The sequence below is a fragment of the Anabas testudineus genome, chromosome 18 (assembly GCF_900324465.2).
Source record: "Anabas testudineus chromosome 18, fAnaTes1.2, whole genome shotgun sequence".
In the NCBI taxonomy this organism is placed as follows: domain Eukaryota; kingdom Metazoa; phylum Chordata; class Actinopteri; order Anabantiformes; family Anabantidae; genus Anabas; species Anabas testudineus.
This window is the reverse complement of record NC_046627.1, coordinates 12,709,159-12,722,699: the sequence shown is the minus strand read 5'-3', so window position 1 is coordinate 12,722,699 and position 13,541 is coordinate 12,709,159. Positions and strand designations below refer to the sequence as shown.

Here is a 13,541-nt window from a genome sequence, read left to right as displayed (position 1 = left end):
ACACCTCAGCAACACTCATACATTATTAACAACGAGAGCAGAGGAAGAGGAGGAGACGCGGTTAACACTACAACCTTTGATATTTGGTGATATCTCCATTATAATATAACTGATTTTAGTAATATTCAGTCTGCGTGAATATATAAATCTAGAAAATATCACCATAGAAATGATTTATAACAGGAGTCAAGTAGATAATGATTTCAGTTCTGATAGTTGCATGTGACAATAGTTCCCAGTAGACTTATAGAAACAGCTTTATGAACAGTTATATATTAATATTCAGTGTTTTTCACCAATATAAACATAATATTTTTCTAAATGTCCTATAACTCGTCCAGCTTGGGCGGATGTAGCAATTATGATGGGGCAACGAAAACCCCTTTCACACTGCTGGTTCAAGGTCTGATCATCACAAGCTTTGTAAGATGTTTGATGTCATGAAAACGTAGTTTCATGGAACAACAATTAAGTCTAAGTGGGCAGCTTGTGGAAAGTTTAACTCAAGTTTTACACACCGTTACTCACGACACTTTTTTGGTGATGCTGACTTTCGGAAAGAAAGATCAGTAAGCCTAAAGTAAATGGCTTCAATAACCACAAACCAGCTCAGAGGACACTGAGTGGGATCTTTTCAGTCTTTGAGATTCTCCTCTAGGAGTCACAGTCGATGCCTGATCAATAGCTGGTCTATAAGCAATGAGTCACGAGTGCCCAAGATCAATAACTACTCCTGTTTGTGTCCTCGGAGAACAAACACTCTGGATCAATACACAGCAGAGACTGAATGAAATGAACAAACATTTTCCAGTAAACAGAGTTGGACTTTTTCAAACTCGGGTTTAGAACTTTCGGTGTAATGTCGCCTCAAAGATGCTGCACGAGCATTCATCACTGTGACACAATGACACCTTGATATAACAGCTGTAAACAAATGAGTCAATATACAGAGATTCATCTTATAGGAGCAGCTCACAAGAGGGGAGAGCTATTTTGTTTTTGTGAGACCTGTAGTCCCCTCAAGTCACAATAAAATTCTGGATCTGGACTTGACACTGTAGGACGGCTGCTGGGGCTCGTTGATTGTGTTGCATTCAGTTGTTCATATGAAAAGTGGTTATGTAATGTTGGGAAAAAAAAAAAAAAGCTTCACAGAGAACATGTGGGTGTGAAAGTTGACTTATGAATTTGACTCATGAAACTTGCACAACTGAACAGAAAGGAGAGATGTGGGGTGAGGGGGGTTACATCGCTGTTCATCTCATAAGCAGCTCTAAAGGGTTCATACTGGCAGCTACATCCTTCAGCTTTCACATTGTTTAAGAAACCAGAACAACAGGCAGCGACTAGTTCTTAAAAGTGAAGACTAAAAGCAACGTAATTGCAACCGGGTGCTGTTTTCTATTAATGTAATGACAGTAAGTTGATGGCTAACATTAACTTAGGGCACTTGGTTAAGGTTAGAAAAAGACTGTGGTCTGATTTAATTGAGAAAGATTTAACACTAACTTCAGGCAAAATGCATTAATTAACATTTAAACAAAACCACAATCTTTCTCTAACCTTAACTAAAATTTAATAATAAAAAAAACACATATAGATTTATGGTTAATAAAGTGCTACAGTGGGCTTCAGTCTAGACATTCAGCACCAATGTATTTTTCTCTATTAATAATTAATAATAATTGTCATCTGATTTGATCTGGAGTGTTGCAGCTTCTCTAGAATGCAGCATCCATTCATTAGAATATCTGACAGAGATGATGGACACCAGTATAAAAATAACACCCCCGGCTGTAAAAATTGGAGTCTTTCTTTAATCTGCATGTGCAGCTTGACTGTTAATGAGCCTCGGTAGCTTCCAGTCGTGTCATGGTGTGGTGACATGTTATATAACAAGCAGTCACCACAACGGTATCACACAGATACAAAGTGGTGGGAGAACGTGAAATAAAAGAAAGGGTGAGAAAATAGAATAAACAGGCTGATAGCAAGAAAGAGAACTAATAAAAGGCAAAGATCATCTCCCCTCAATGAAATACCAGGAATGAAAGCGAGCACATAAAAGACAGACACACTGGCTCGTTTCTCAGACACTCTCGCGCTCGATCCGTTCCTCCGTTCAAGCTGCTATCCACGTCATAAAACCTATATTAACAATTTTCACCCTTTCAGGAGGAGTCGCTGCTCCATTCATCAGCGTGGAGCAGCTGGAGTCACGATTCACAGGCTGTGAAATGACTCCGTGTGCGTTTGATGCGGTTCTGGGGAATAGTCCTGTCATGCTGATGGAGATAAGAGATGAGCTGGAATGAGCAACACAACCCTCGGGCTTAGACACTAAACTGGTGGCTTAAGAGGAACTTCATATAGATCCACACGGTCGCCAACAGGGCGAGGAAGAACCATAAATTATTAATAAAAATAATGAGTAATCTGCCTCTTTTCAGCATCTTTAAAGTTCACAACACTAAATTTATAGACTGAATAGTGAGTACGGATCCAACCTGACCTTATTTATTCACATCTTTTACTACACTGTTGCCCATAAAGTTGGAACAAAATATTTTAACACAGCAAATGGGAGTCTATATGTAATCACAAAGATGATTACTGATGCGTATAAATAAGAATAAACAGAGGAATTTGTTGAAAACTTACAACTTTATGGGCAACAGTTTATTTGTAAGATTTTACAAACCAAACCCTATACAATTTTTGTTTGATATAGAAAAAAATTGATAAAATTTAGTTTAAATGTAGTAATTTTTCCTATATTGTCTCTATTCTTCATTAGGCTGTTGATATTTGTACTTTACTTGAGTATAGCATGTGGTACTTAGCCTTCTCCTACACGGCATCAAAAATATTTGATGCCAGCTTATTATTTATAAAATTATTCACATAAAATTAGTTTATGGTATCAATACTTTTTATGTGCAGGATGTAACAAACCCACAGTAATAATCTGTGTTTCACCAAAGCCTCAGTTATTGTTCCCTGTTATCAAAAGAAAAAACTAACATTATTGCCAATGGTTCACTATGTGCAATATCAGAAACCGTTATTAGCTTGACTCAGACCGTTGTGGCTGGTCAACCCCCAACACTGAGCTCTGACTCCACCACATTATAAGACGCCTTCATTGAGAACATGAGGTGGGGGGGAGAACCCTTCAGGGCTCTGGCTGCTCAGGATTGATGGAGCAATAAAAAAAAAGGAGCTAGAAAAAGACAGTTCATATAAACAGTTACAGTGAAGTAGCTTTGTGGAGTTGGCAGAGAGCAGCAGAGAGATAGAGAAGAATGACTGATGGTGATATATTGGTATGCACGGGAGCTCAGCCACACGGTCCCTACAGTATGTCTTCATAAGGACGTACGGAGGAAAAACAGAACACAAGACAAAACAGAACTGTACAACTGTGGTTTTGTGGTTTCATCTTCTCTGCCGTTGATTGATTTTCTTGTTTTAAAAGATGAACAGTCCACACTTACACTGAGCTCTCTGATGTCTTTAGGGACGACCAGCCGATCGCTGTCAGCAACAGTGTGTCCACATGTCATTTCTGCTGCCCCGCAGCGCTTTTGTTTTGAAAGGGCAACACAGAAGTCAGGCCGCCGGGAGCAGAAATGTTTAACATGCTGCTGACTAATGCTAACTAGTTCTCAATGACTTGAACCAGATGTAACATTAAAGACGATCAGAACATTGTACAGAGAGCTGACATGTTGGGTTTGTTGTGAACATGAAGGACACATCTCCTGAGCTACTGTGTTGGAAAAAGGAAAGTACATGTGTTTTAATCATCATCATCTTATTCCATATCACGGCAAAATTATGAATAATGCCGTATTTATTCAGACCTTTGAGGTTTAACTGAGCCCTCAGTGCCTCAGTGTACTACATCACAACAGGCAGTCGTTAGTGAGGAGGTGAAAAGGTCAAAGGTCGAGGAGGCCACTGATAAAAGGTCCAGGTGGCGAATGTGATAAATATCCCTGAAATCAAAGACACAAACACACAGGTCTCTCCTCCTCTGCTTCCCCGTCACGCGTGATGCCCTCAAGGGCGATCAATTATTGAGTAAAGCCAATCAGGGCACAGCATCGCCACTCTGTGTGTGTGTGTGTGTCCATGTCTTGGCATGTGTGTGGTTGCCATGACAACACCATCCCCTGAACGTAGAGGGATGTCAGGGCGACAGATTGTTCCCCGTACCATCGCCTTTATTCATCCTTTCAAAATAAAATCATCAAGAACGGCAAATATCATGTTTTTAAACTGGTTTCTGATTTTTTTTTCTGTGTTGGTGACGCTAACTTGAATTTGAATTTTAAAAAGGACCAGAATTGCATTTCTGGACGTCCTCTCATGTTTTGTCTGTGATTTCGCCTCTCCTCATCACTCCACCTTTCTCTGTTCCTTCCTTGTATCCTTCCTTTGCTTTCTATTTTTCCTCCTTATTCTCCATTTTCTCTAAACATGAATTCTCACTTCATTTTTATCATTTTTACCATTTGGAAAATAAACAAAATGAGATGTAACCTATGAGCTCAGTATTTGAAAATCCACTATCTGTTTAATCTGATTTATGAAAAAGACGAGCAGGAACTCTTCTAATTCAAGAAGCTGCAATTTATCAATAATCAACAGAAACAATGACAAAAAATATAGTATAAAGCAAAGAAGAATGACAAAAGACAAATGGACATGGAGTAATTACTCCAGCAGCTTCTGTAGCTCCTGATGAGTAAATTATTTCTGAGCTATAACCTTCTACCTGCTGCTAAAATGAAAACCTGCTGAAACCTGTGAATATCTCTCATTATTTAAATGATGATTCATTAAAGTCAATTAGCTTCCACGGTAATTTCAGTCTAGTGTTTCACACCAACATGACTTCTCCCTCCTTATCGCTCCTCCTCGCCTCCTCATGTTTTATTCAGCCAGGCGGACCAGGTGTCCTGTTCCCTGCCACCGCTGCCATCTTGGTTGAGGGCACCGAGCTTCACCCTGACACCACTCTCTCGCTCTTTATCATCTGTCTGTTAGAGAAGGAGTGCAGAAGGCCAACGTGTATAAACACACACTAACACACTCACGCTGGGATGTGTCCTAGATTCAGGTCTCAGCGGACAGGAAGCCAGAGTTCATATCAACTTTTAATGTTCCCACTCTGCCTCTCGTGTTTCTCTGCTTTTAAAAACACATTTGAGTCACCGTCCACACCTGAGACCGAAAAGTCAGAACCCAAGTATTCTTTTCATTCTGTCCCTAATCCTCCGTAGGACATAGATATGACCACCTGTCCTTGAGTATTTACAGCACAAAACTTGAGATGGCTGCAACTGTTCTTTCAAAATAAAAGCCTTTAATAAGACTTTAGGAATAACAGATGGTGCTACGAAGGAAATGACAATTAACCAAGTTTAAAGCTGGTTGTGTAGGAGGAGAGGGGACAGGAAACAGCAGGAATGGTGGGAAATGAAGTCTGGACTTGGAAAAAAACAACAGTATCACTGGAGTTAACAGAGGACAGCTGTTCTGTCACAACAGCATAGACATACTGAAGGTTTTACATTGATAATGACGGACTACTTCTATATTTCTATTCGAAGACTTTCTTCAGTTACATTTTTTTAAACCAACAATTAACAATTAACTTCACCCGTCATCACCAATTTGCTTTGAGCCACAAATGAACCACATCGATGAACTGGGAGCCAGAGAGCAGATAGATAGATGGATAGATGGATAGATAAATAGATAGATGGATAGATAAATAGATAGATGGATAGATAAATAGATGGATAGATGGATAGATAAATAGATAGATGGATAGATAAATAGATAGATGGATAGATGGATAGATAAATAGATAGATGGATAGATGGATAGATAGATGGATATAGACTGTTTCCAGAGTTACCAGTCTCTCTTGCCGCCCCCTCTCTTTCCATTCACGTCTGCTTTTGATTCACAGATCTATTTCAGGCCTTGCTCCCCGCCTGCACGCCCTCGCACTGTCAACATCTCACCTCAGAGAGACGCCACAGCTTCAGATCTAACATGTGGTTCTTTTTATTTTTTCATCTTTTAATTCCTCGTGCTCTTTTGCGACACAGATCTGATCTTTATCTTGTCCAGCAACACAACATGGTTTGCGTAAACTTCATCTAGACCACTTCTCCATGTGGAGAAACTTGCCGTGTGTTAGCACACATCTCAAAACACCACTGTACCTAAATACAACCACAGAGTGGCTGCAGTCTCTTTGTCATGTTGTTCAATTTAATGCAACTTATAGGTCAAATAATGCAAAGAACAATCTGCAAAAATAGACACATTATCAGCTATTTAAGGAACTTTTTGTTCCCTATAGATACGTTTATAAGTGAATAATATTTCAGTTGATATCTATACAACAGAACTAAGATATATTTACAACATTTATCTGATGCCACAGTTTTAAACTGAAGGCAGGTAAAATAAAATAAAAAGATGTGAGCTTTAATTCAGTGATGACTCACAAAGACAACAACAACATCAGTTGAAACAAGAAGGAATCAGGACAGATGTCTCCTGTTCCCCTGAATGGATCAAAAAAAGCACAGATTGAAAACCCGCTGAACTGAACAGTCTTAACCGCGGCCTTTGGACGGATTACTGTATATTACATTAAATAGAAGTGTAATTGCTTCATCAGCAGCTTACAGCAGACGGGAGGTTTGACAGGACATGTCGTCCTCTGGACTCTCTAGTCTGGACACTGTGCGTCTCTGCTGCTGAGTTTGTACGTGTTATTTTTATTTCCTGTTCTGTTCTGATCTGTTCTGCTGCGCTGACCCAGTTTCCCCCCTCAGGGATCAATAAACATCATCTCCTCTCTTTATCAGCACCACTTCATCTGACAGACGCAACAAATGTGCAGGAATTTGTCCCATTGACAGAAGAGACAAGAGACAGACATGACGGAAATCAATTGTGTTTCTTTACACTTTAGAAATTCGCCTGCTCCTTCATCACGGTGTTCCTTTTTACACTGTTTATTGACATTAGCGAAGTGTCTGGGTCAAATTACTCAGTGAAAGCATGAAACAAACATCGTTGTCATTGATTTGGACTCAGATGTTTCCGTGGAGGAAAAACAAAAGGCCGGAGAATAAGAAACTTTGATTTGACTCCAACTTGTACAAACTGTACAACATGATTTCAGTCAGGACTTTTGTGTTTGTCTGTAATAAACGATAAAGTAGCAGTAGCTCATGAAGTCCTTTAACAGGGAATCTTTAGAAAGGCAAATGTTTTAAATTAGTGAATAAGACAATTTCTGCATTACTGCTGCGACCTTGATATGCAGCAATTAGACTTTCTAAAATGATCACAAAAATACAAATAAAGTGTAAAAATCAGTTTCATAAAGGGCTAATTGGTCAATTAGGCCTGACGCCACTATTTTACACTATAAGCACAACATGGGGAGCTCATATGAACCCAAATTTGTGTTGTAGAAAACCTCCCATTCAAAACCCCATTGAGATTTCGAACATTTTTAGAGGCTTTTTCAACAGCTTGTCCTACAGAGTGACTTATTTGGGTTGTTCACATACAGCCAGTACTTTTTAATAGGGCGGTTTATTCACTGCTTAGATTGGTGGTGGTCTTTAAAGAACCTATTTTGAGTTGTTTACAGTCTTTTTAAGACTTAAAAACAGAGAGAGTCGACCAGTCGCAATGAGTTCAGACATGTTAACATTTTCTTTCTTGAAATCAAAAGGTAGTCGGTGTCATGTCTTAGTATATTAGCACAGCATTAACTTAGCTTAACATTAAACCTCCTCGTTATCAGCATGTTTACTGTGTCTGGATGGAAGTTGAGAGAGGAGACGTCAGGTCGGCCTCTTACAGTTCGTCGCGCCAAACCTTCTCCACCTTCATTTCACACTCAGACAGCAACACGCAGGTTGAAATGTCGAAGGGAGATTCCTCACAAATCTCTTTTTGTTCCCCTGCTTCTGTCAGCGTCTATGATTCAGATCTGAGCTGAAATAAAAGCCTCTTTCCCTTCATCCAGACTGTTACTAAACAAAGAAACGGTTTGGTATTTAAAAGGTGACTGGTCTCAAGTGAGCAAAGTGTTTTTTTAAGAAACACTTCAGTCACAAGCAAATACGGATGATTAGAGGAGTTACAGAGCGATGGGGGGATGAGTAAGGACGTCTGAAGAGAGGAAAAACATGATGGTGAAAGGATGAGAGGTGATAGATGAAGGAGGAGGTGATGTAAACAAGATGAGACGAAGATGCACGATGGAGTGATGAAAGGATGATTAGGGGAAAATATAGAAGGGTGGAGGATTGATATGAGTGAATGGAGGGAATGGAAAGATGATGGAGGGATGGAAAAATGAAGGAGAGAAGACAGGTGAATGACTGATGGATGGAAAATAGACAACAAATTGAAATGAGGGATGACGGACTGATGGAGGACAGACATGATGGAGGGATGACTGCAGACGGAGAAGGAGGATGAAGGAGAGGAGGTAACGAGAAGGCGGCGTAAAAGAAGAGAGGACGAAGGGATCGATCAAAAGAATGATAGAGGGATGGAAGGATGGACGGGAAGACAAAGGTGCAGGGATCTGCTCATCCTTTTCTTTTCTGGTCTCCCTCCATCCTCTTCCTCCTACATCCCCCTTTCAGCCCCTTACATCCACCCGTCGTCCCTTCCTCCCTGCAGACCTTCATCCCCCTCCATCTATGCTGGAGGATGGAGGGAATTCCCTGTTGCGTGCAGCAACAGCCAATCAGCTGCGCAGAAACACGCACGTTCGGGTGTAATATTACGTAACAGTGGGTCTATAGGACTCTGTGTGAGTGGGGGTGGAGGTGGAGGTGGTGGGGGGTATACCCTGTTTTTGAATTCACACCCACACTAAAACACCGCGAGAACATCCATCACCTTTAATCCTGAATCTCGTTCGTGTTGATGAAGAAACGTTTTTTAAAGCTGAAGCTTGAATTTCATTTTAAATCATATTTATACATGAAGAAATTATTATTTTTTTTAAAAGTGGACACAAATATGTGTCAACAGATGAAATATGGGGGAGAAAAAACTGAATATATGCAAATTGTTAACGATTATCTGTCATTTAGCTGCTTTATGAGCTTTTTAACCTAATAAATAACAATATAAACATAATAAAGTCGCGTTTTTCAGCCAGAGATGATGAAAGACACCAACAGACGCTCTTCTTACCTGAGTGGCTTTATGAAACTGCTTCTTCAGCCCCGCGACAGACATCACTTCGGTTGCGGAGGAGGAAAATAGGCTAATTAAAGATCTGTAATAAATATATGTTGGATGTTTTGGAGAAACAGCAACGAGCTGGACACAAACAGGCGGTAAATCCTCCGGTTAACGTCGGTAGTTTCCGGCTATTTTGGTCAAAAATTGGCGGAAACAGGAGCCGCTGAACGCCAGACGAGACCAAACCCAGCTGGAGCTATTTTCAGTCTGACGGGGAGATGCACAGGGGCAGCAGCGAAGATCGTCTACTGCCAAGATGGATCACCCAGGTTGTAAACAAACGCAGAAACAGCCCCGGCTCTGAGTCTGTGGTAACACACGGAAACGTTTCATGGTGCTTTTAACATTTATTATTCTAGTTTCGTCTTAGGAACATATTATGTATTTAAGTACAATTTTAAGTATTCATATTTATCGCTGTATATTTCACAATTTAAAAATATACTTAAAAAGACAAAGAGATTTACAAGCATCTTTCTACAGTAAACGTCCTTTAATGAATCATACATAAAGTTAGCAATTAAACTTTGTAAACAATGTAACTTCATTACCAATTTATTTCAGCAAATTTAGCTAAATTAAAATGTATAAATGTAAACGCAATGTGACTTGACCCCATAAAGGAATAGTGTAGTATAGGATAGTAGTATAGGATAGTATAGTATAGTATAATGGTATATTTCATTTCCATCAAAGATAAAAATGACTAAAAACACTCAACGTTACCAGTGGAAGTACTGGAGGTATTTGAATCACTATTCCTGTAATTTTCTCTATTTTCTTTTATCTGCTTTTAAAGAAAACAATGTGAGATGTTTGAAAGAGAAACATCTTCTTGGCTGCGTAGGTCAAACACACACTGTTTTATATAAAATAACATCTTCATCAAAGCATTTTTATGAATTACATTTTTAATAATTTTATTAAAATGTATCGTGTTGTTGTTTTTTTTATTTTTTTTTATTAATATGTTTCAGTCTTTTAAGCTGCTATTGAAACCTCCATCTGTCACAGAAACGATCTTCGGCAGCGACTGAGCGTCACGTTTTCTGGACGTTACCACGCTACTCACGAGTCTCCCCGAAGGTGCCAGTGACCTGCTCGAGCTGCTTTTACAGAATAATATTAGCAACAATAAATTATAACATGTTAACATGACGGAAACAACCAGTAAATACAGAAAGAGGAGAAGAGACTTTGGGGGTTTCAGTGTTTCAGCACCACGGACAGCTCATCGGGGGTCTGATGGTACATTCAAATACAGCTGGGAAGTAGGAAGTATGAACTTTTATGCAAGTTATTTTACAAGTAACAGTTATTCTACACAATCTTCCACACTGCAATGCACATTTTATATTTTATATTTTAAACAGTCATTAAACAGCTGCAAATGAAAAACGAATTAAAGCTGTGGCCACTGTGTGATGGTAACATGCAGATAAGACTCCTCCAGTGGTGACAGCAGACACTTGCAAGAATTAGAACAAAAGCAGATTATGTTTCTTTGTCCCCACCCAGTGGTTTGATTTTAGTGTCACAACTCTGTTGATGTATTTTGTGTTCCACCATTTCTTTCACAGCACACTATAATATTTTGTAATATTCCTTTAGCTTTCATGACTGTGTGCATTCACAGTGGTATCGTTTTTAACGAATTTCTGCTCAACAACTTATATCCGTCCAAAGTTGCATTCATTTTTCCTCCAAGATCTTGTTTTGATGATGCGAGATTCAGACCGATGCACAAAGTTTTCTCCAGCACATCCCGAAGATTCTCAATGGGGTTAAGGTCTGGACAATCCATGTGTGAAAATGATGTGTCTTGATCCTTGAAGAGTTAAATGTAGAGAGGGTGCCTGACACCCGAACCTTAACCGGGAATTTGGGTCTGATGAATCCCGGTATTGTCATACTGGAATATGTCCACGTCATCAGGGAAGGAAAAACCCATTGATGGAATAACCTGGTCATTCAGTATATTCAGGTAGTCAGCTGACCTCATTCTTTGGACACATAACGTTATTGAACATAGACCTGACCAACTGCAGCAACCCCAGATCATAGCACTGCCCCCACAGGCTTGTACAGTAGGCACTAGGCATGATGGGTGCATCACTGTACCCTCCTCTCTTCTTACCCTTAAGCACCCATAACTCTGAAACAAGGTAAATCTGGACTCATCAGACCACATGACCTTTTTCAAGAAACATAATCATCAATGCAGTAATTATCAAGTGGGAGGCTATGACAAGATGCGTTCGTCCATACACTATTTACATTGTTAATAAATGCTTCCTATATACTATTTAATAAAACATGTCTCCAGTCCTTGTTTGTTTCCTACACGTTTATCTTTATCTCATATTTACATATGAAGGGAGTCAATGTGCTCTAATGAGTCTGTTCACAGTCACATGAACTGTTTCTGTTCATGTGACTGTGCATAAAAACCAGGTTTCTGTGTCTGTATCTGCTCACAGTAGTTTCCCTGCTTTGTACAGGTTTGTCTGAATTCAATGACTGAACACGGCTCTACTGTCATTTACAACGACAGTAAAATGTCAGATTGCAGCTCCAACATCCTGTGAATGAATTTACTGAATATACTGTGTTTACTTCACAAACAGTGACGTGAATGAAAACTGAAAGTGAGATAAAGGTTTACAAAAAGGTTTTAGCAGTGGAAGAAATGACACTTTACTGATTCTTTACAGGCAGTAAAACAAGCAGAAGGACTTGAGGGCAACATATCTACATTTACGTGTGATGGTGTCAGAAAAACCTAAAGCTTCCATTGTCTTTTACTATTCAGTTATAATATCCTTCTCATGTTTCCCAAAGATACAAAGTACATTCACTATTGTGAATGTGTATTTTTTTTTTTTTTTTACAGATTCAAAAAACTTTATTTACCCCAGAGGGATAGTGTTTTGCATCGTTACAGACAGAAAGAATGGAAAACCACAACGAGGAAAGATCCACAACAACATAAATACATGATAACATCAATACAGAGAACTTGTTCACTACACAAATACCAACACGACCGTGACAGCTGATGGACTGAGTTCAGCTACTGTAGCTACTGTACAGCTCAGTCTCACCTACTGGTTTGAATGTTTAAATATTTTGACATGACATGTCCAGAGAGGAGTGAGACTGGATTAATCAAAACTAGCTGGTATATGAGTAGGAAAGTAATCTATCACTTGTTTTTACTGCTTTATTTTCAAACCTGCATGGTGCATTATCAGAAGAATGTGGAGTCACTATCTTCAGTGCACTTCTCTTCATCTTGTGCAGAGATGAATTCATGGAGGTACAGAAGAAGTATGTAATGTAACAACAGTGACTCGAGTGTAGTTTTGATGTGTGTTAAGGCAAATATTTCTGTGCTGTAAGACAGAATAGGCTTAACTGAGTAAATTGAGTAAGAACTGAGTTGACTAACACTCTTCAAAACAGAAAGCAAAAGTGTAGACAAAGAGAAGGCGTGTATTAACCAACGCACTGATAGTAGAACTGCGCAGTGTAAACATTTAACTGCTTAGAATAGCATTGCCACTTACAGTGCCTATAAAATGTGTTCACACCCTTTGGATGTTTTATTCTTTTATTGACATTATAAATAAGTCCTGGTCAATAAAAGTTGATGATGTTGACCAAAAAATGTCAGAAAGTCTCATCAGCACCAAAATGCTGCTTTTTGTCCATCAGACAAGACGCTTTCTTTGGTGCACACCAATCACTGCACATCACCACAAACATACCATCCCCACTGTTAAACATGGCGGTGGCAGCATTATGCTGTGGGGGGGCTTCTGGGCAGCTAGCCCTGGAAGGCTTGTTAAGGTAGAGGGTAAGATGAATGCAGCAAAATATAAAACAGTTCAGGAGGACAATCTTATTCACTTAGAACAGAACACAGAAATGGTTTACACTGATTTCTTATAACTTAATAATGAAACAAATCCACATTTACATGTGATAGAGTCAGAAAAACCTAAATGGCTCAAACACTTAGCTTCCATTGACTTTTACTATTCAGTTATAATTTCCTTCTCATGTTTCACAAAGATACAAAGTACATTCGCTGTTGTCACAGGGACAAAAGCAGTGTATGTTTTTTTTTTTTTTAAGAGTCAAAAACTTTATCAACCCCAGAGGGACATTGTTTTGCCTCGTTACAGTTGTTCTCGACACAGACAGAAAGAAACGGAACCACA

General features: G+C 39.2%; 1 protein-coding gene across 1 annotated transcript in view; it reads right to left on the bottom strand.

Moving 5' to 3' along the window:
• The window catches only part of LOC113168652 (endophilin-A1-like), a 29,262-nt gene extending 19,756 nt beyond the window's left edge, over positions 1-9,506 (bottom strand). The window contains exon 1 of the mRNA XM_026369694.1: positions 9,265-9,506. Within this exon, the coding sequence (XP_026225479.1) occupies positions 9,265-9,309 (45 nt within the window). The 5' untranslated portion in view covers positions 9,310-9,506. The remainder of the gene's footprint in view (positions 1-9,264) is intronic.
• Between the last annotated feature and the right edge of the window lie 4,035 nt (positions 9,507-13,541).